Source organism: Bos taurus, chromosome 7 (genome assembly GCF_002263795.3).
Source record: "Bos taurus isolate L1 Dominette 01449 registration number 42190680 breed Hereford chromosome 7, ARS-UCD2.0, whole genome shotgun sequence".
Classification (NCBI taxonomy): domain Eukaryota; kingdom Metazoa; phylum Chordata; class Mammalia; order Artiodactyla; family Bovidae; genus Bos; species Bos taurus.
The window spans coordinates 1,084,585-1,106,383 of record NC_037334.1 but is presented as its reverse complement, the minus strand read 5'-3'; the positions used below and the strand labels follow the sequence as shown (position 1 = coordinate 1,106,383).

Genomic DNA, 21,799 nt, shown 5'->3' with positions numbered 1-21,799 from the left:
AGTATGCTTACCATACATGCTGCCTCCCAGGTTTTCATCTGAGTGCTAGGAAGACAGCAAGTCAGGTCCAGCCAGAGTCAGCCCCAGTGACACATCGGTCAGCAATGAGCCCCTACACCTCCACCCGCCCCTCATGTCTCTCTGCTACTCAGTCTGGAGGGGGCTATCCTGGCTGTCGAGTTCCTGCATCTCCCACTCAGCCCTCCACTACCCCACCTGACTCCACTCTCATCACCAGGCTGATTCTCGCTGTCACCGAGGACCTCCTGTCATGAGAGCCAGGGGATCGTTTCTCAGGCAGCGTCTGCCTCAGCTCTCCAGCTCTCCTGCCCTGGGCTGTCTGTGGGCTTGCTGGTCTGCCCTGTGGCTGCATGCCGGGTTCCTCCTGCCTCATCTCCTCCTCTCTTGATCATCCTCTGCTTCACTCCTGGGTGTTCTGGTTCACCTCCAGCATGTCGTTTAGTGTGGGCAGTGTGTGGCAGTGTTCTCCTCTGATCTCCAGAGCCACGTGGGCAAGGACACCCAGACCAGACACATGCCATCAGAAGTCACGCTGCCTTCCACAGGGCTGCCCGCTCCGCCTGCTGCCTGTCTCAGGCTCCCGGCTTGGAGCCATCCTCAAACCACCTTTTCCCTTAGGCCGCTCCAGACCATCAGCAGCCCTCTTGATTTTGCTTGCTTCCATTCCCGTGTTTTCCACCACAGTGTATGTGGTTTAGGCCACAGTTGTTTCCCTGGTGGCTGCAGTTGCAGCCACCTCAGTGGGCCCCGTGCATTCCCGCCAGCTTCTGTCCACTCCACCCTGCCGCAAGAGTGTTCTGTTCCAAACATACATCTAACCACCGCACCCTCCTTCCCTAAATTGTTGCAAAGACAAAAGCCCGGCATGGCTCAGGGGTCCTGAGGTCAGCTCTGGCCGTGCTTAGTGGCCTCCATGTAGCCCTTGCTCCTCTTCTCCATGCTCCAGACACAGGCCACCTGCCCACCCCTCTGACCCGCTGTCTCTCCTGCCCCACAGCCAAGGCAGGACCTGTAGCCTTCTTCCTCTGACCTCCATTCCCTTCCTTCACAGTCCTTGCCCAAGCCTCTCACTGGAGTACCAGCTCCATGAAGGCCATGCTGCGTCTCTCTTTGCTGGTGCCCAGAATGAACAGGAGGGACCCACACACATTAGCGGATTGGACAAACCTGGCCTCCACCTGCTTGTCCTCAGTCAGCCTCTCCAAGGCAGACTGCAGAGCCTACTGAAGTCAGGGATGAAGTGCGTCCGTGGCTATAGTTTGATAGAGCCGCACACTGCCCCTATTTTTAAAAATATACAAACGATGTAGCAGGCCTTGTTTCTATAGAACCCATATCCACTCCAAATTGCCACTGACTGTGTGCTAATTCATTTAAAAATTTTCTAGTGGTGTTAACCTCAAGCTTATCTGTTGGGTTTTTTTTTTTTTTTGGTGAATCTGAATGTAGGGAGGGTATCTGACCTTCTCTTTGACCTTGTCTTGTTTGCTCAGTGATCTCCACACCTTGTGGACGCAGGCTGCGTGATCTTGGTGAATGCAGGCAGGCCCGGGGACCTACCCCCGAGAAAGCCCAGGTGTTCCTTGTCACCGTCCGGGCCTACCTCTGGAGCGCCGGCCGGCCCTGCCGCCTCAGCTCCCTCAGTGGCTGAGGACAGGGGCCGGACTCTTTTCTTTGTTGTTCCCAGTTCTCACAGTGCCGCCTGCTGCGTGCAGAGCCCGCTATCAGCGTGGAGGTCGCCGTTGCTGGGCGGCTTGGGTGAGGGGTAGTGCTCTCCAGGTACTTCCAAGTTCTCCTGGACCCAGCGTTTTGTGATTAGGGTCGGTTTCCATCCAGACAAGAAAAGACCCTTGTTTTCTAAAGTTCCTGAAAGCTCCCTTCTGAGCGAGCCCGTGGCCGATGTCCAGCAGCACAGGCAGGAGCTCTGCACACATCGCCAGCTTGTTCTCTAAGTCAGCAGCCGCCACCCGTGGCCCCGGGGAGCCGGCAGACAGCCGTATGAGTCGGAGAGCAAGGCTGGTGGCCGAGAGGGCTGCCCGTCCAGTCTCCTGAGGGGCCAGTGCGTGTGGCCAGGGGACTGCAGTTCCCTGCCCTGTCTCTCTCAGCAGGTCTCTGACCCTCTAGGCCTCCCTGGGCCCCCCCCTCATCTCTTTCAGCTTCGGCATCACCAAAAGGTGAAACTGCCGGGTTTCTTGAGGTGAAACGGCTGAGCCCAACCTCTAGGGGGGGCACGGGAGCCACCGTCTAAGGCAGGGTCTCCTGCCCAGCAGAGGGGGACCCAAAGACGGAGCAGCTCAGACTCCACAGGCACGGACAGGGCCTCCTCGGAGCCCATCCAGCCCCTTGTTCCCGGCTACTGAGAGGTGGTGGGGAGCACAGGGGGAACGCGAGGCTTCCAGGAGACGGCAGGGAGTCAGGCGGAAAGAGAAAGGCGTCGCCTTTCACAGCCACTTTGACGGGGAAGCCCCGCTACCCACTGGCCTGCCCTACCTCCTTCACATTCCTGAACATCGCTGTTTCCCTCACCGCCCTGCGACGGAGGGATTATCATCTTCCCTCTTACAGAAAATAATTTCGGGCCCAGAGAGGTTAGGTAACCCCAAGACACACAAGCTCTGGAAACACTTGTGCTTTCCCCACTGTTTGTGCTCTACACTTCATATCATTTGACCCTATCATCTCTGTGTAAGAAATCTTTTACAAAATGATTCTGAAATGTTTTTGGAGCAAAATATATAATGTCTATGATTTTTAAAAAAAAACATTTGGAGGGAGGGGGAAGTGTGTGAAAGGAGAGAAGAAACGAGTTCGGCCAGATGTTGATAACTGATGAATCTAGGCGATGAGCACACGGGACTTCATGGTTACTACTATCTATATTTGTATATTGGAGAAGGAAATGGCAACCCTCTCCAGTATTCTTGCCTGGAGAATCCCGTGGACGGAGAAGCCTGGTGGGCTATGTGTGAAAAGTTCTGTAACAAAGTTTCATAAAAGTTAAAAATAATCCCCATGTGCCTGGGTTTTGGAAAGAACTTGTTCCTCATCAGAGCTTACATTTACCAAGTGCTGAAATACAGGCACAGGTGACTGCAGGGACTCTGCCTCAGACCTGTGTGGTGGGAACAGTTATAATCTCCGTTTGACTGATGAGGAAACTAATTTGGAGAGGGGAAGCACCTCGCCCAAAGTCACACAGCTGTGGGCTCAGAAGGTCTGACCCTGACCTCAGGTTCTGAGTCCCGTGGGTCCTGACTTACCAGTTTGGTTCAGAGCTCACCAACTCCTTTCTCAGCTGAGACTTTGCCTGTGCTGGGAAGGGAGCAGACTGCAGGCTGCTTGAAGCATCAGGAAAGGGAAGCAACGTCTACTGCACATCCCCTGGGAGCAAGTGCTTTCTGGAGAGGGGCAATGTGGGACTCACAAGGACAGATGGGGCATCCCTGGCCGATGCCTGGCTGGGTGGCATGGGGACTAGGGAATCTCAGCTCCGGTTTACATCACTTAGCTTACCTAACTGGATTCCACGGGAAGGGATGAGAAATTCCCTAAATGAGTTACTTCAGCTCTGAAAATCCACACCTGGTGGATGACTGCTTTCGACAGCCCATTCACAGGTCTTGGCTGTGTCTTATTTTCATCCACTTGGTGGTTAGAACAGATTTCCCAGCAGATTCTTGAGGGCGTAGTGAGGAGGCGCTGCTTCTCAAAGAAACAAGCCCAGGACTTGCACCTGTCCCAAAGCCCTGTGGCCAGAATGTCAGGGTCTGCCTCTGAAATGGCTCTGCCAATGGAGAGGCAGGCCTGACAAGGGCAGATAATCCATTTTGTCAATGGCTTAGACTTCACACTGCTTGAAGGCCTACTGTCGGGGGGAGGGGGTGGAGATAAAGCAGAGGACTGGGCTCTCATCCCCCTATAAACCCTCTACTCCATCCATCCATCCATCTACCGTCTCTGTATCCATCTATTTTCCGTCCATCTGTGATGCCCACCTCCCCTTTTATAAAGTCACCCACAGATCCATCAATTCATTTATCTACCCTTCCTCCATCCATTCCAACATTTGTCCTCATCCATCTACCCACTCATCCATCCATCCACCCACCCACCCACCTTCCCATCCATGTTCTCACCCACCCATCCACACCCACACACACATGCATCCATCTATCCATTCACCCACCCTCCCATCCATCTGTTCATCCATCTACCCACTCACTAGTTATCATTTCTGCCTTTCTCCTTCACGTCTTTCCATCAGTCTTCCACAGCCACTTATCCTATTAATCTCCCTGCCTATCCAACTGCCCAAACATCTCTCTTCCTGCCTCCACTCACCCAAAGTAGCCAACTATGTAGCAAACCACTCAGCATTTCCCTTTCCTGCCTCCTTCTCCTAATCCATCCAGTCATGGAGCCTTCCCTGAACGTTTCCTGCTGCACCTAAGCCAAGTGTCATAATCAATCCCCAGATGGATCAAGGCATGCAGAGGAGGAGATGACCTTCATCTCATCAAGCTCTCAGAACAACTCACTCGCCTGCTCTGTCTCTGAATCAGCCCCAGGGCAGGGCCTCCCTTCATTAGGCCTTGGACTTCTCAGCTTCCTGTTGCTCAGCCTGCCTTAGCAGTTTCCCTTGGCTCCTGTGGCTCTGGGTTCAGACCCACTGTGGGGCTATCAGCTTGTCACATTCGGTGTCCTCCCAAGACAAGCGACATGCACTCCCCTCTGTGCTGTCACCCCAGTCCTGGGAGGTAGGGAGTTTTGTTCCTATTTCACCTTTAAGTGCCTTCCCCAGAGTAATGGAGCTGGGAGAACAGGGCAAGGTGTGGTGTGCAGAGGCACCTGATGCCCAGTATACAGGCTGCCTCCCAAGCTACTGGGGAAGAGGCTTCTGCCAAGCCAGCCTGCTGGGTCACTGATCTGACCAGGCAGCTGTGAGAGCACTTCGCTTGCCATCTGATGAGACCAGGTTAGGAGAGAGCTCAAGAGCCCAGGTCTAGACCTAGAAGCCTGATTTCCCTGCCAGCTCGGCCAGTGCCCGATTCTCTGATGGGGCAGGAAGGGGCTGATTTCAGAGGGGCCCCAGGGTGTGGGTGAGGAGATGAGGGCCCAGAGGCCAGCCTGGGAACAGGCTCAGGGCCCAGGTGTGAGGGTGGAGACAGGTTGAAAGGACTCTGGCCTGGCTCACCCACCTCGTCACAGGGGGCGATGCGGCCCACCACGTCCTTCAGGTGACCGATGGTTGACTCCTCCTGGAAGTCCCGCGGAAACGTCTCTGTCCACTCGGCCAACAGCTGGAGCAGTTTGGGGCCAAACTTCCGGACCCGGGCCTGCAAGGCAAGCCAAGGGTCGTCTGCATTTGGTGAGGGCTGCTTGGGAGGTGAGGGGGTCACAGTGGCCCCTGCCTCAGCCACTCACTGTGCAAGTGGGCTGCCCGAGGGCAGCAGCGATGGCTGGGGGCAGGTGGGCCTCTCCTTCCTCTGTCCCAGGAGACAGATGGGCATGGGGGCTGACCACGGAGAGCGGAGGGGGCAGACGCATGTGTGGAATGGGGGTCACCTCTTACTCATAACCGCCAGTCCTCCTATCTCCCTTTCTGTGGTGACAGCATCTTAGTTTGCCTGTGGGGTGCCCCCTCTTCTTCATTTCCAGCTGGCCCTACCCCAGGGCTTCAGGAACATCCCCAGATCAGTGCTGGCCAGTCAGGGCATGGCGTTGGCCCACAGAGGGGCATGACACCTAAGCTAAGCCAATGAGATCAGGACCTTTATTGGAATCCTCTTTCCATAGGATCGGGAAGGGTAGACCAGGACCCTGGACCATGGAGGCCACCTGTCACCAGGCAGAGAACTTGCCTTAGCAAGAGAGAGGCTGGCCCAGAGGAAAATGAAGCAAGGGGTCTTAGGGAGAAAGACCCCTGATGTTTGAGGCCCTGGAGCCAGCAGTAGCTCGAGACTGCAGTTATGTGAGCCAGTGAAGTCCCTTGGCCTTAGGTCAGTTGAAATCAGGTTTCTGTCACTGGACAGTGGAACCCTACTGACTCATGTATAAACAGACAGTCGCAGCCCATGGGATACAGCGAGGGACAGAGGAAAGGATGTGGGGCGCTGAGGGAAGGCTGAGCCATCAGCCGACCAGCAGAAGAAGAAAGGATCGAACAGAAGATGCAGGGGGCAGGCAGCGCAGCAGGCACTGCAGGACCACCCCCGGCCACAGCTGGGGGTCTCCTCGTGATCCTCTGGGGGCCCAGGTCTGGGCTGTGTGAGCCCAGGGGCTCCCCTAAGACCCTGGAAAACAGCACTGGGGTTAAAGATTCTGACTCTGCCCTTCTGGCTCTGGGCTTCAGACAAGTCAGAACCCCCTGGCAGGTGAATAGGGGCAATCTCTGCCTATCCAAGATATTGATTCACAGGGCATGTCAGGGGAGAGCAGCACACTCGGAGGCCCGCTACCCTGCCCTGCCTCTCACCTTGTCCAGCACTGGCTTGTCCAGCTGCTGCTGCTCAATGCACATGTGGCAGACCCGGGCCAGGAGCTCCTGAGGCTCGATGAAGAGGCGCGAGCTCAGCAGGAAGGTGAAGATGTAGGCTTTCTGGGGAGATACAGGAGAAAGGCAGCATGTGATCACAAGGCCCGGGAGGTTGTGCCTCCCAGCCCCTGCGCCCCCAGGCCCAGCCAGCCCCAGCTCTGCTGTCTACCCCGGACATGGTGGGACAGAGCCCATTTTGCTACCCCTCCTCCCCACTGGGTGGATCACCCACCTCAGGGTAGTAGTCAGCGGTGGGCACCAGGTGCTGGATCAGGGTGTCCAGGGAGGCTGAGGACGGAGCTCCACCCAGGAGGAGCTGCCCAGCCTGCTCGCCGTCCGTGGGCTCCGTGTGGGGTGGGCCGAGGCTGCCCGGGGTGACCATGTCGGATGCGCTGAGTGTCTGGGGCATGCCCACCTGCAATGGCAAGGTGGCAGTTGGATCTGCTGGTCCCCCAGGATCCCTGGCTGGGCAGGCCCTTCCTCCCATAGGCACATCTGTGCCACTTGAGCCCAGTGATCACTTCCTGGGAGGTCTGCCAGGGATGGCAGCTCCCCAAGCCACTGCCTCCCCCAGGAGCCATCTCTGTTTGATTATCAGTCCTGGCCATTTCGGGACTGACTGCTTCCAGTGTCGAGTCTTACAGGGAAGGTTCGTTTTGACCAGGCTTAGACAATCAGCATATTTGCCGTGCTGTTGGCCACAAGAATGAATCAGACGTGAACATGATCCTAACTAGAGGGTTCAGATGCAATCCTAGAACTTGTGTGGCACTTGAAAGCTCTTTCCCCTAGGTCCCTGAGCTGATGCAATGGCACTGTTGGGACCATTTTGTCCCTCAAGGAGCCAGGAAAGCACGTTCCTGAGTTCCGTGGCTGAGGCCTGGATCCTGCGGTGCCTGAAGCTGCTCTGTGGACTGCTCCATAACATGAGTTGTTTGAGCTTCTCTCAGGTGCAGCCTCCACAGCTTGGCCTTCCAGGTCTTTGCGATGAGAACCCACTGACTTGTCCAGCTGTCTTCCCCTGCAGGAAGGCTTTCCCATCATTTTCAATCCTCCATTCCCTCTGGCCATGGCTGAAAGCTTCCCTGCAGCGACCCCGTCAAGGCTGGGCCTGCCTTCTGGTGGAATCAGAAGCCTCTCCTTGTCAGCACCGCAGAGTGCTTGGGGTGCAGCCAGCACCTGGTGCAAAGAAAAGTCTCCAGCCAGACCTCCTTCAGGTGGGGCCAGAACAGGCATGTCTTCTGATCCAGTAGGTCAAGGGCCCGGCCTGCAGCAGGGGCCCACCCATGAGAGTGCAGTGGACAGTGCTTCCTCTCTCAGGCTCTACATATATCCCTGTTGACCAGTCTTCCTGAATGAAGCCTTTGGGGCAGGTGTGGCAACAAGTCCTGGCCAAGCCTGTGACTGATTAACCATCCCACATGTGACATTCAAGTTTCCCCCACAGTCTTAACTGTGGAGTCCTGCAGGCTCACTCCAGGGGCCTTCCAGGGATTCATCTCCCCATCACCCTGCTCACCTTACCCCACATACCCACCTGGCAGACCCTGGCCCCAACCTGTTTCTGAATTCTGTCCTCTGGGTGACCTGGCCCTGAAAGTAGATACAGAAGGACTTGGAGAGTCCAAGCTGAGGTTGGGTACCAGAAGGAGCCCCACAGAGGGATGTCCTCAGGGCACATGGTGTGGGGGGACAGGGACTGGGGGTGTGGAAACCAGTGGAGACAGCAGCCTAGGCACCCCTAGCTTCATTTCACCTTTCCAGCAAAGTTGTTAAGTGTCCAGTTTTCAGCTGATGAAACTAAACATTTCGTAAAATTGTCTCCTGTCCCTCAGTGGGGAAGTGGCTGCACGTGTGGACATACGGGGGCTGCCAGTGCTCAGTGGGGTATGCTGGTCAGCTCTGGGGTGGGTGCCACCTTTGCCCCTCACGCAAAGCCCCAAACTGGAGCCCAGTTCCACTACATAGTAACAGAAGCCTTTTGAGGCCAGCAAGGTTTGCTTTCTCCTGCCACACACCTGGGATCTTCTCCCTGGAACCTGTTCCAAATCCCAGTTAGAAATGACATCTCTGGCTCCTGGGTGGCCAGTCTACAAGACCCATTCTGCTGCTCCCACCCCCAGCACTGGCCGTTGGCATAAAAAGGCTGCCATAAATGGAACTCTGAAGAACCTATGGAAGAAATGTGTGCAGCTGGCCAGTGCAGCGTGTCCAGGGGACAGGAGAAAAGATGCTTCCTCAAGCATCCTTTCCTGAGTGGGCACTGGGTCTGGCCTGACCAAGGGGACAGAGGGAGAGGACACTCCTAGAAAGTGATCCTGAAGAGCGCCTTTGTGCACTGAGAACAGGAAGAGAATCTCTCCTCTTCCGTTTATGGAGAGGAGCCGGTAAGAGTAAGAACACAAAGCGCTCAGCACAGTACCGGGCTCGGAGAAGAGAGTCACCAGGGTCAGCCCTCCCCACAGGCACTCACCACCTGCAAGGGCCTAGGACACCATGTGAGAAGCAATTCCAAATGCCAATGGAGATCTGCGCCAGAAAGCCTTGTCGACAGTACTCCTGTGCTTCTCCAGGTTGTCTGAGCTGGCTGTGGCCTAACGGCCCTCTACCCTGCTCGTCCAGCTTTGTGGCTGGTGCTCCTGAAACCAGCTATCAATAGCTGCTGGCGATTATCCTTGCGGTAGGTCACAACTTCAAATCAGAGCCACTTCTGACTTTGCTTTCCAGTGTAGTAGACATTTACACATTTACACATTTGAATTCCAATCTTTCTTCCTTCTCTTCTATTAGGTTTTTTTCAAAAATTGTTAAGCATATAGTTATTTATTTGCTTAATGTAAAATTTACCATTTTAACTATTCATTTTTTTGCTTTTTAAAACAATTTTCCTAAAATATAATTCACATACCATAGAGTCCACTCAGTGAACAATTCAGTGTTTTTAGTATATTCACACAGTTGTCCAACCCTCACCACAAGCTAATTTTAGAATTACTTTTGTCACTCTCGGAAAAGAAACCCTCGTCCCCTTAGCAGTTACTAGGCAATCAGCCACAAGCTGGTGGTCATCAAACTACCACTAATCTACTTCCTTTTTCTCTACAATGTAGTAATCAAAAAACGTTCCAGAAGAAAAGTCCGGGTCCAGTGGTGTCGCTGGTGTGCGTGGGTGTTAAGTCGCTTCAGTCACGTCTGACTCTGCAACCCCAACTGCAGCCCACCAGACTCCTCTGTCCGTGGGATTCTCCAGGCAAGAATACTGGGGTGGGTTGCCATGCCCCACTCCAGGGGGTCTTTCCGACCCATAGATCACTCCCATGTCTCTTCTCTCTCCTGCATTGGCAGGCGGGTCCTTTCTTTTTTTTTTTTTTTTTCCAATTAACTATTCTGAAGTGTACATTTCAGTGGCATTAACCATTGCTCAATCATCACCACTATCCATTTCTAGAAAATTTCCATCTTCTCCAAATAAACCTGTATGTCCATTAAGCAGTAAGTCTCCATTCTCCAGTCCCTCCAGGTCTTGGTCAGCACCGTCGTTCTACTTTCTTCTCTAAGAATTTGACTATTCTACCTACCTGTATAAATGGAATCATATAGTATTTGTCTTTCTGGAAGGCAGCTATGCTCCCCACTATACCACCAATGCTGCCTGCCCAGCAGTATTTGTCCTATTGGGACTGACTGACTTCACTTAGCGTGAGGTCTTCAAGGTTCATTCATGTTGTAGCACATGTCAGAATTTCCTTTCTTTTTATGGCTGGATATTTATAATGTATTCCACTGTATGTTTGTACTATATTTTCTTTATTACCCTCACTCTCACTATCAATCTCACCCTCACCCTCACCCTCACTGTCACCCTGACTCTCATCCATCAGTGATATTTGGGTGGCTTCCCCCTTTGTCATTCTGTTTTACATGGCAGCTGTCCATTTTACATTCCAACCAGCAATGTAAAATGAAAGGGTTCCAATTTCTCCACATCCATGCTAATACCAATTTTCTTTATTTTTGATGGTAGCCACCATTAGGGTATGAAATGCCATCTTATCATGGTTTTGATTTTTATTTCCCTAATGATCAGTGATTGAAAAGCAGAGACATTACTTTGCCAACAAAGGTCCGTCTAGTCAAGGCTATGCTTTTTCCAGTGGTCATGTATGGATGTGAGAGTTGGACTGTGAAGAAAGCTGAGCACTGAAGAATTGAAGCTTTTGAACTGTGGTGTTGGAGAAGACTCTTGAGAGTCCCTTGGACTGCAAGGAGATCCAACCAGTCCATTCTGAAGGAGATCAGCCCTGGGATTTCTTTGGAAGGAATGATGCTAAAGCTGAAACTCCAGTACTTTGGCCACCTCATGCGAAGAGTTGACTCATTGGAAAAGACTCTGATGCTGGGAGGGATTGGGGGCAGGAGGAGAAGGGGATGACAGAAGATGAGATGGCTGGATGGCATCACTGACTTGATGGATGTGAGTCTGGTGAACTCCGGGAGTTGGTGATGGACAGGGAGGCCTGGCGTGCTGCAATTCATGGGGTCACAAAGAGTTGGACACGAGTGAGCGACTGAAATGAACTGAACTGAACTGAACTGAATGATCAGTGATGTTGAATACCTTTTCATGTGCTTATTGGCCATTCATATACATCTTCCTTGGAGAAATGTCCAAGTTCTTGGCTAATTTTTGTATTAAGCTTTTTTTTGTTGTTGTTGAGTTTGAAGAGTTCTATATATATTCCAGATATTAATACCTCATTAGTTTTGTGTTTTACAAATATTTTCCTCTTTTATGAGGGTTGCCTTTTTACTCTGATGACAGTGTTCTTTGATGCACCACAGTTTTTCATTTGGGTGAAGTAAAATTCATCTATTTTTCTCTTTTGTTGCCTGTGCCCTTGATGTCATATATAAGAAATCATTGCCAAATGCAAGTTCATGAAGTTTTTCCCGAGTGTTTTCTTCTAAGAGATCTATAGTTTCAGCTCTTATGTTTAGGTCTTTTATTCATTTTGCATTAATTTTTGTACATGATGTTAGAAAAGGGTCCAACTTTATTATCTGACATGTGGAGATCCAGTTTTTCCAGCATCATTTTGGAAAGGATTGTTCTTTGCCCACTGAATGGTCTTGGCATTCTTGTCAAAAACAGTTTGACTACACACTGTCATTTATTTCTGGGCTATCTATTCTATTCCACTGGTTTATGTGTTTGTCTTTACAACAATACCATACTGTTTTGATTACTCTGTAGTAAATTCTGAAATCAGGAGGTACAACTCCTACAACTTTGTTTTTCTATTTCAAGATTGTTTTGGCTATTCAGGGTTCTTTAAGATGCCAAATAAATTTTAGATAGTTTTCTATTCCTGCAAAAAACACAACTGTAATTTTGATACAGGTGGCATTAAATCTGCAGATTGCTTTGGATAGTGTTAACATCTTAACAACATTAAGTCTTCTAATCCATGGCACAGGTTGTCTCCATTTGTTGGTGTCATTTCTTTTAGTAAAGTTTTGTGGTTGCAGGGCATAAGTGTTTTGCCTCCTGGGCTAAACAGATTTGATTTCTAAATATAAGTTTCTGAGCTTATTCTTTTTGATGCTATTGTAAATGGAGCTTTTCTCTTAATTTCCTTTTTGGATGGTTCATTGTTAGTGTATAGATACACAACTAATTCTCTGGGGTTGATTTTGTATCCTGTTACTTTGCTGAATTTGTTAATTAGTTCTAACAGGGTTTTTTGTTTGTTTGTTTGTTTTGGTGTGCAATCTTTAGGGTTTTCTACATATAAGGTCATTCATTTGCAAACAGCTAATTTTATTTCTTTCTAATTTAGTTGCATTTTATTTCTTTTACTTGCTCTGGCTAGAAATTCTTGCACTATGTTGAATAGAGTTAAAGCTATGTTGATGGCCAGAAATTCTTTTACTATGTTGAATAGAGTTAAAGCTATGTTGAATACAATTAAAGCTATGGTTTTTCCAGTAGTCATGTATGGATGTGAGAGTTGGACCATAAAGAAGGTTGAGCACCAAAGAAGTCTTGCTTCTGAACTGTGGTGCTGGAGAAGACTCTTGAGAGTCCCTTGGACTGCAAGGAGATCAAACCAGTCAATCCTAAAGGAAATCAACCCTGAATGTTCATTGGAAGGACTGATGCTGAAGCTGAAGCTCCAATACTTTGGCTACCTGATGCAAAGAACTGACTTACTGGAAAAAACCCTGATCCTGGGAAAGATTGAGGACAGGAGGAGAAGGGAAAAACAGGGGATGAAATGGTTGGATGACTTCAACTCAATGACCATGAGGTTGAACAAACTCCTGGAAATAGTGAAGGAGAAGCCTGGTGTTCTTCAGTCCATGGGGTCCCAAAGAGTTGGACATGATTTTGCCACTGAACATCAACAACGACATGTTGAAAAGAATTGGCAAAAATTGGTATCCTTATCTTGTTCCTGATCAGTGAGTATAATGTTAACTGTGGGTTTTTCATGAGTGGATTTTATTATTGTAGAGGTACTTTCCTTCTATTCCTAGTTTGTTGAGTGTTTTTATCATTAAAGGATACTGGATTTTGTCAAATTATTTTTCTGCATCAATCGAAATGATTTTTTTCCTTCTTTCTCTTAATGCAATATATGAATTGATTTTAATATGTTGAGTCACCTTTTAATTCTAAGAATAAATCCCATTGGGTCCTTCTAATATGCTGCTAAATTCAATTTGCTAGTATGTTGTAGAGGATTTTTGCATCAATGTTCGTGAGAAGTATTGGTCTAGAGTTTTCTTTTTCTGCAGTATCTTTGTCTCGCTTTCACATCAGAAAAATGCTGCTCTCATAGAATGAGAACGTGTTCTCTCCTCTTTTTAAGAAAAGTTTGAGAAGTATTGGTGTTAGTTCTTCTTTAAATGTTTGGTAGAAATCATCAGTGAAGCCATCAGTTCCAGGGCTTTGTCAGGAGGATTTTGATTACCGATTCAATCTCCTTACTAATTATAGGTTCATTTAGATTTTCTTTGTGATTCAATCTTGGTAGGTTTTGTGTTTCTAGGAATTTGTACATTTCATTGAGGTTATCCAATTTTTTCTCATACAATTGTTTGCAATACTTTCTAATATGCCTTTTTTATTTCTGTTGAATTGGAAGTAATGTCCCCACTTTCACTTCTAACTTTAGTAATTGAGGACTGCAAGGAGATCCAACCAGTCCATTCTGAAGGAGAACAGCCCTGGGATTTCTTTGGAAGGAATGATGCTGAAGCTGAAACTCCAGTACTTTGGCCACCTCATGTGAAGAGTTGACTCATTGGAGAAGATTCTGATGCTGGGAGGGGTTGGGGGCAGGAGAAGAAGGGGATGACAGAGGATGAGATGGCTGGATGGCATCACTGACTCGATGGACGTGAGTCTGAGTGAACTCTGGAAGTTGGTGATAGACAGGGAGGCCTGGCGTGCTGCGATTCATGGGGTCGCAAAGAGTCGGACACGACTGAGTGACTGAACTGAACTGAACTGAATTTCCTTTTTTATTGTCAATATATTTAAATGCTTGCCATTTCTGTTAATCTTTTTGAAGAGACAACCTTAGGTTTCATTGATTTTCTATAATTGTTTTATATTCCATATTTTATTTACTTAGTCTCTGATCTTCATAAACTCTTTCATTCTGCTAGATTTGGGTTTAGACTGCTCTTCTTTTTCTAGTTTCTGATGGATACTTGTGCTATATATTGAATTCTTGGTTGGCAATGTTTTTACTGTCAGAACTTGGACTATATCAACCCACTGCTTTCTGGCCTTCAAGGTTTCTGATGAGAAATATGAAAATAATCTTATTGAGGGTATCTTGTACATGGCAATTTGCTTCTCTCATTGCTTTCAATATTCTGTTTGTCCTATCGTTCACTATTTGGTTATAATGTGTCTCATCATGTGTCTCTTTGCGTGTATTTTATTGGAGTTTATTGAACTTCTTGAACATTTGTATTCATGTTTTTCATCAAATTTGGGGAGTTTTCAACCATCATTTCTTCAAATAATCTCTATGCTCCTTTATCTCTCTTTATCTCTCTTTCTGGGAGCCTCACAATGTGTATGTTTGCTTATTTGTGTTCCCCAGGCTCCTTCAGCTCTGTTCACTTTTCTTCAGTATTTTTCATTTATTTCCTTTAGTTACTAAGACTCAGTAATCTCAATCATCCTATCTTCAAGTACACTGATTTTTCTATCTGCTCAAATCTGCTTTGGAATGTATCTAGTGAATTTTTTATTTCAGGTACTATGCTTTTCTGCTCCAAAATGTCTTTTGGTTCTTTTTTATGTTTTCCATCCCTTTATTGATATTTCTATTTTGTTTCTGAATAGTTTTCTTAACTGGTCACTTCATCTTTGTCTAATAAGTCTATCATCTGGTCTTTCTCAGGGATGGTTTGTGTTAATTTTTTTCTCCTTCCAACAGTCCATTTCTTTGTATGCCTTAAGATTTTTTATTTGTTGTTGAAAACGGGATGTTTGAGTCTTACAATGTAGTAACTGAAATCTGGAAATCAGATTCCCCCAGGGTTTCCTATTTTTTTAATTTTTAAAATTTCTTCACAATGCCTTTGTGCTGGGATCAGCCTAATGTGTAATATTAAGATCTAAAATTTTGGATCTTTTTGAACCTGCACTTTTCTACAGGCATGTACAGTAACTTTAAAAATTCTCCCCTACATGTGACTGCTTTTATTAAGCAACAAATAAAAAGTCCTAGTCCTTGAATATCTGGCTCCCAAAAGGGGAATACGAGAAAAAAGAAGGGAGGGCTCTGGCTCTTTATATTCCCTGAAGCCTATTCAGCTGGTTGGGATTGTTTAAGTTGGCTTGCTTCTGCATCTGTGCCTCCATGATCAGAAGCAATAAGCATAAAAGTTCAGGCCCCCAATATTTGGAGAACAAGGGCTTTATTTCCCACCCTGGCTCCCATAAACTATGGACAAACTGCTTGCCATGGGCATGGCTGCCTGCCATGAGGCTGAAGGGTGGAGGATACTGTTAGCATATTCAGACCTGAAACTGAACAAAATTAATTAAGACTCACTGTTTAAGTCTTCCTCTTGGAGTTGCAAGCCTTTAAATAGATTCCAGAGTGTGAAAATAATTACATTAGACAGATTATGTTAGCTTTACTGTCATATAGCTGGAGATGGAATCCTGGTACTTTCTATGCCACTATCTTCCCTGATGTCCCCCCATTATATCTTTAATTGACTATTGCTAGTAGGTTTTGTATATGGATTTTTATACCTCATTAATTCTAAAGTCTTGGATTTTCCAGAAACCAACCATGGAAAAAACTCCAACAAAAACAATACTAGTAGGAATAAGCATCTTATATTGTTCCATCACTCCATCAAGGCCACGTGTGCTCTGGGACAGAGATGAGGCCCCTTGTAGGATGATGCTCCTAATCCCCTTGCAGCTTTCTGGGAGGGTTTGAGGCCACACAGTCCCTGAATCTGTGTGCATCCTGAAAGCCCCAGGCCTCCTCTTCCCCTGCTATGAGCTCTTGCCGCCCATGGGGGTGTGTGGAAGGGAGGCTCAAGAGGGAGGGAGTATATGTATACTTATAGCTGATTCACACTGATGTACAGCAGAAAGCAACACAACATTGTAAAGCAATTCTCCAATTAAAAACAATTTTAAAAGAAAGAAAGAGAAACCCACCTAGATGGCCTCTTCAGGCCCATATTTCAGTTTTACTTCCCTCTGTGCATGGCTATCTGAAGCTCTAAGAAGAGACCTAAATTCCAAGCTTTTCTCACAGGGTCCAGGCAGGACCTGCTCCCCAGGTAGGGCATCTGGACCCTCTGCTGGCCCACGGTATGACTGAGAGAGTCAAGTGGGCATCTTTGGGATTGGGACTGATTGGGAAGGAATAGGGAAAGTCTGTGCCCTAGGGGAAGGGGAGCTAAACTTGGGGCTGTTTCAAGGGTCCTGGATCAAGTACTTGCCCCATCTGATCCAGACAGGTTCTGACCCTCAGGGGTTTCATTTCAAGAAGAAACAGATTCTACATCAGGCTTTATGTGTCTTTTGTTCTCACATGTCACTTAATCCTTAAAATGACCATATGGGAATGATCGTCCACTTCTATAGATGAGCAAATCTGGGCCCTACAAGGTAAAGTAGAGTGGACAAGGTTACCAGCTAGTAACTATTACTCAGATTCCAGACTCCACACCCAGCTCCTACTCTTGGCCCTGGGAAGGAGATTGGCAGATGCTTAGTGGAAGACAGACACAGCTCAGAGATTTAGCAGGGGAGCTGTGCTCAGAGGCTGAGAGCTTGACAATGGCAACCTGATTACTGGGGATCTCAGCATGGCCCAGCCTCCAGCTGGCAGGAAACCCCCTGAGCAGCCCCTAAAAGACTCAGCTCAAGAAGAGGTTGCAGCATATGGCCAAGCCCTTCCCACACCCTCACTGGAACCTCAGAGGAGGTAAGGGTCCAACTGAGGAGGGGCCTGGACTATGCCATCTCATGCTTGGCTGCTCTGAGCTGTGGCAGCATCTTGTCCAAGGCCCAACAAACTCTGTGGTCCTCCTTCCCTCCTCTCTAAACAAATCCTGGAGCTGGGATACTCATCTCTTTTCAGTTTGGGTCTCATGAAGGGCTCCTCCCTGTTCCCTACTGTTTGAGGGGATACTGTGAGGGTGCTAGAGTCTCCCTCAGACCTGAGCCCAGAGGTTGCACTTACCCAGCATGGGAATGCACCTGGCCTTACCTTGGGAGCCAACACACTTGACTGTGAGGAGAGGACTGGCGTGGGTTGCTTTTGTGTTCCATATGGCCCTCAACTTGCTGACAGAGCCTGCTGCTTCCGTATCTTGGGGAGCTAGGGTTTCTGAAATCCCAGGGCTCAGCTTGAAGGCAATCTGTGGAGTGCAGGTTGACAGCACCAATACTTACCACAGGTCAGTAAGTAAAAATGGAGCCTTTCAAAAAGGGAAAGTTGGTCTCTCTCTTGCTCCCTAATCCATCTGGTCAGTTCCTTACTCTTGGTCTATAACCTTGACTGTTTCCTGAGGACATACTTCTATAAGGGACATCATTGGGCTGAAAGACACCAGTCCTTATTAGGGAATCAAACTACACTGGCCAGTTGCTCCCCCAAACTACAATGAAGTGGTTTTGTTTTACCCTCCTAACCACCATGCTTCCTTACTTCCAGGAACCACTTATCCCCACTGGCTAGAATCTGGTTAGGGAGGGGTGGGACTTGTAGCCGGTAAACTGGGTACTGGTGAATGAAAGTGAATAGAAAAGACAGAGCAGCCTACTCTCACTGCTCAAACTTCTGCTGCAGGTCCAGTGCCTGACTGGCACCTCAGTCTTGCTAGGCACCCAACTGTGGAGAGCCCTGTGTCTCCCAAGGCTTGGTCATGGCCTCACTCGAAAGTTCCCCAGAAAGGGTCTTGTCACCTCAGGAAGTCAGACCATGACCCAAGACTCCTCTACTCACCTCCTCCGGTAGCCCCTTCATCCCATCCCTGAGCAACGGACCCACCCAGGTTATCCAACAAGAGTAAATATGGGGCCATGTTTGGAGACCACCACAGAGATGTTCTGTTGATACTTTTTCCTCTTAAACACAAAAGATTCTTCAAATGTATCTACAATTTAAATAAGAATTACTTTTATTATTATTATAACAATAAGAATGAACATCTGTGGACTTCTATCCAGGCTAAGATAAAGATAATTACCAGTATCATTAAATCCCTATGCACTTTCCCTGATAAATCAGGTTACTCCCTAACCTTTAGGCAAAAACCATCCTAGTTTTTGTGTTAATTGTTCCCTTGCTTTGCTTTATGGCATCTTGTGCATCTACCCCAAGCAACATACTTCTTAGTCTTAAAATCGGAGGGAAAGCACACACTGGCCATGCAAGGAAACAGCAGCACTGCCCTCACTGGGCAGAGGCTACAGGAGGAGGTGAGTGAAGGAGTCTTGGGTCATGGTCTGACTTGGATCATGGTCCAAATTCCACTATCCTGGAATAGTTTTCACCATCCTTCAAAGGATTCCCTTATCATTCCTCTTGTGTTGGGTCTCCTGCTTTCTGTAGCTCATGTCTTCTTTTCTGGTTTATTTCCTTATTTTGATGGAGCTCATCCTCCAGTAGCTTCTTAAGAAAGAGTGCTTAGGAAACAAATCTGAATTGTAGGACGCCCAACTGGTGTCAGAAAAGTTGTGAGTGTGAAAGTAAAGGAGAAATGCACACTGGATCATCTCCGATCACAGTATACAGACCTCCTTTGGAGGCCTTAGACATTTCATCACCAGAGTTATTTTCTCACAGTCTTTGATACCTTTTACTTACTTCTTCTCTGTTTCCCTACAAGATCAAGAACCCTGGAACAGTCTTTCATGTCCACTGCAGCATCCCCAGTGCCTGAACTGTGCTTAGGCACATGGTTGTTGCTGTTCAGTCACGAAGTCATGTCTGACTCTTTATGACCCCATGGACTGCAGCATGCCAGGCTTCCCTATCCTTCACTATCTCCAGGAGTTTGCTCAAATTCATGTCCATTGAGTCAGTGATGCCATCCAATTATCTCTTCCTCTGTCTCCCCCTTCTCCTCCTGCCTTCAATCTTTCCCAGCATCAGGGTCCTTTTCAATGACTCAGCTCTTCGCATCAGGTGGCCAAAGTATTGGAGCTTCAGCTTCAGCATTAGTCCTTCCAATGAATATTCAGGGTTGATTTCCTTTAGGATTGATTGGTTTGATCTCCTTGCAATCCAACGGACTCTCAAGAGTGTTCTCCAGCACCACAGTTCGAAAGCATGACTTCTTTGGCACTCAACCTTCTTTATGGTCCAACTCTGACATCCATACATGACTAATAGAAAAACCATAGCTGTGACTATACCCCCAAACACATCTAAAATGAAGAAATGAGTAAGTGGATGGATGACTATTAGATCCTGGTCCTATTTTGGCCACTGATCTATGGTATAGCCTGGGATGGAATGCTTCCCTCCTCTGGGCCTCATTTTCTCACTGAATTGGTGGGACTGGAGTGGGAAGGTACCTGACCTTGTCTAGCTCTGGTCTGCATAGGGGCAGAGGACTGCCCAATGTCAACAGCAACCTGGTTTCCTGCCCACAGCTCCTGCCTTCTTTCTGAAAATCAGAATTTGTTTGTGCGCCTCTAGATTCCTCCATCTTTCTGGGCCACAGAGGTCCCATGTACAGGCTGGAAATTTACCTCTGAGTCTCAAAGTGCCAGATGAGAATACAGGTGGACCAGGAGGTGGAGAAGTTGAGGCCCAGAGAGGGAACACTTGCACTACAGGTCCAAGTTCTGGTTCCCAACTTGGAGGATTCCCAGTCCTCAGTAGTGGACGGAGGGACCACAGACCACAAGCCACCATGCCTGGCAGACTGAGGTGGGAGTCTCAGATTCTTCTTAGAGCCAAAACCAGAACTATCTTCCTGACTTAGATCTACTCTGTGTCACCCTGAGCAACTCAAAGCCAAACAGCATTTCATTAATAATATTTGGTAATCAGCAGAGCTTCTTTATAGGCATGCATTGTCATAAATAGATTCTTGTTTTTTTACCACTCATATTTTGGTGCTTTAAACTATTCTAGTTTCTTTACCTTTTCATATACATTTCAGAATGACTTTGTCTATACCTACAAAAAATCCTTCTGGGATTTTGATTGGAACTGTAGCAAATCCGTAGATTCATTTGGGGAGAACTGATAGCTTTACTATGTTGAGTGTTCCTCGTGGACACAGTATATTTTTAATGTCATTGATTTCTACATTTCTAATATTTCCTTCCCTCTGTTTGCTTTGGTTCTATCTTCTTCTTCTTTGTCTAGTTTCTTAAGGTGAACGTTTTAATTATTGATGTAAGGCTTTCTTCCCTTCTAATGTGAGAATTTAATGTTATCAATTCTTTTTTTTAGGCATATCCCACAAATTTTGATGTTTTAATTCAGCAAAAAATATTTCCTAATTTCTCTTCAGATTTCCCCTCTTATCTTACCTACAAATTACTTAGAAATGTGTTGTTTAATTTGTAAGTGTTTTGGAGATTTTCTGTTCAGTTCAGTTCAGTTCAGTCGCTCAGTCTTGTCCAACTCTTTGTGACCCCATGAACTGCATTACTCCAGGTCTCCCTGTCTATCACCAACTCCTGGAGTCCACCCAAACCCATGTCCATCAAGTTGATGATGCCATCCAACCATCTCATCCTCTGTTGTCCCCTTCTCCTCCTGCCCTCAATCTTTCCCAGCATCAGGGTCTTTTCAAAGGAATCAGCTCTTCTCATCACATGGCCAAAGTACTGGAGTTTCAGCTTCAACACCAGTCCTTCCAATAAACATTCAGGACTGATCTCCTTTGGGATGGACTGGTTGGATCTCCTTGCATTCCAAGGGACTCTCAAGAGTCTTCTCCAACACCACAGTTCAAAAGCATCAAGTCTTCGGCACTTAGCTTTCGGAGAAGGCAATGGCAACCCACTCCAGTACTCTTGCCTAGAAAACCCCATGGACGGAGGAGCCTGCTAGGCTGCAGTCTGTGGGGTCGCTAACAGTCAGACACGACTAAGCAACTTCCATTTCACTTTTCACTTTTCACTTTCATGCATTGGAGAAGGAAACGGCAACCCACTCCAGTATTCTTGCCTGGAGAATCCCAGGGATGGGGGAGCCTGGTGAGCAGCCGTCTGTGGGGTCGCACAGAGTCGGACATGACTGAAGCGACTTAGCAGCAGCAGCAGCAACTTTCTTTAGAGTCCAACTCTCACATCCACACATGACCACTGGGAAAACCATAGCCTTGACTAGATGGATCTTTGTTGGCAAAGTAATGTCTCTGCTTTTGAATATGCTATCTAGGTTGGTCATAACTTTCCTTCCAAGGAGTAAGCATCTTAATTTCTGTTACTGTTGTATATTTGATTTCCAATATAATTCGTTTATGGTCAGAAGACATAATTTGTAGTGCAATGTTTTTGTGTTTGTTAAGATGTGTTTTATGATCCAACATAATATATCTTGGTGAATATTCCATGTACATCTGAAAAGAAAGTGTATTCTGTTGCTGGGTGAAGTGTTGTGTAAACATCAGTGAGACCCAGCTGCTTGATGGCATTGTTCAGTTCTACATCCTTGCTCATTTCTGTTGACTAGTTCTAATGTTTAGTGAGAGAGAAGCTTTGAGGTCCGTAAG

At 47.6% G+C, this 21,799-nt stretch overlaps 1 protein-coding gene across 2 annotated transcripts in view; it reads right to left on the bottom strand.

Moving 5' to 3' along the window:
• RASGEF1C (RasGEF domain family member 1C) overlaps positions 1–21,799 on the bottom strand; it is a 129,154-nt gene that overhangs the window by 27,151 nt on the left and 80,204 nt on the right. For both annotated transcript variants that reach the window (NM_001435036.1, NM_001103259.1), the window contains 4 exon segments: positions 17,326–17,476; positions 6,789–6,971; positions 6,497–6,619; positions 5,220–5,357 (listed from right to left, as the gene is read on the bottom strand). In NM_001435036.1, the coding sequence (NP_001421965.1) occupies positions 5,220–5,357; positions 6,497–6,619; positions 6,789–6,965 (438 nt within the window). In that variant the 5' untranslated portion in view covers positions 6,966–6,971; positions 17,326–17,476.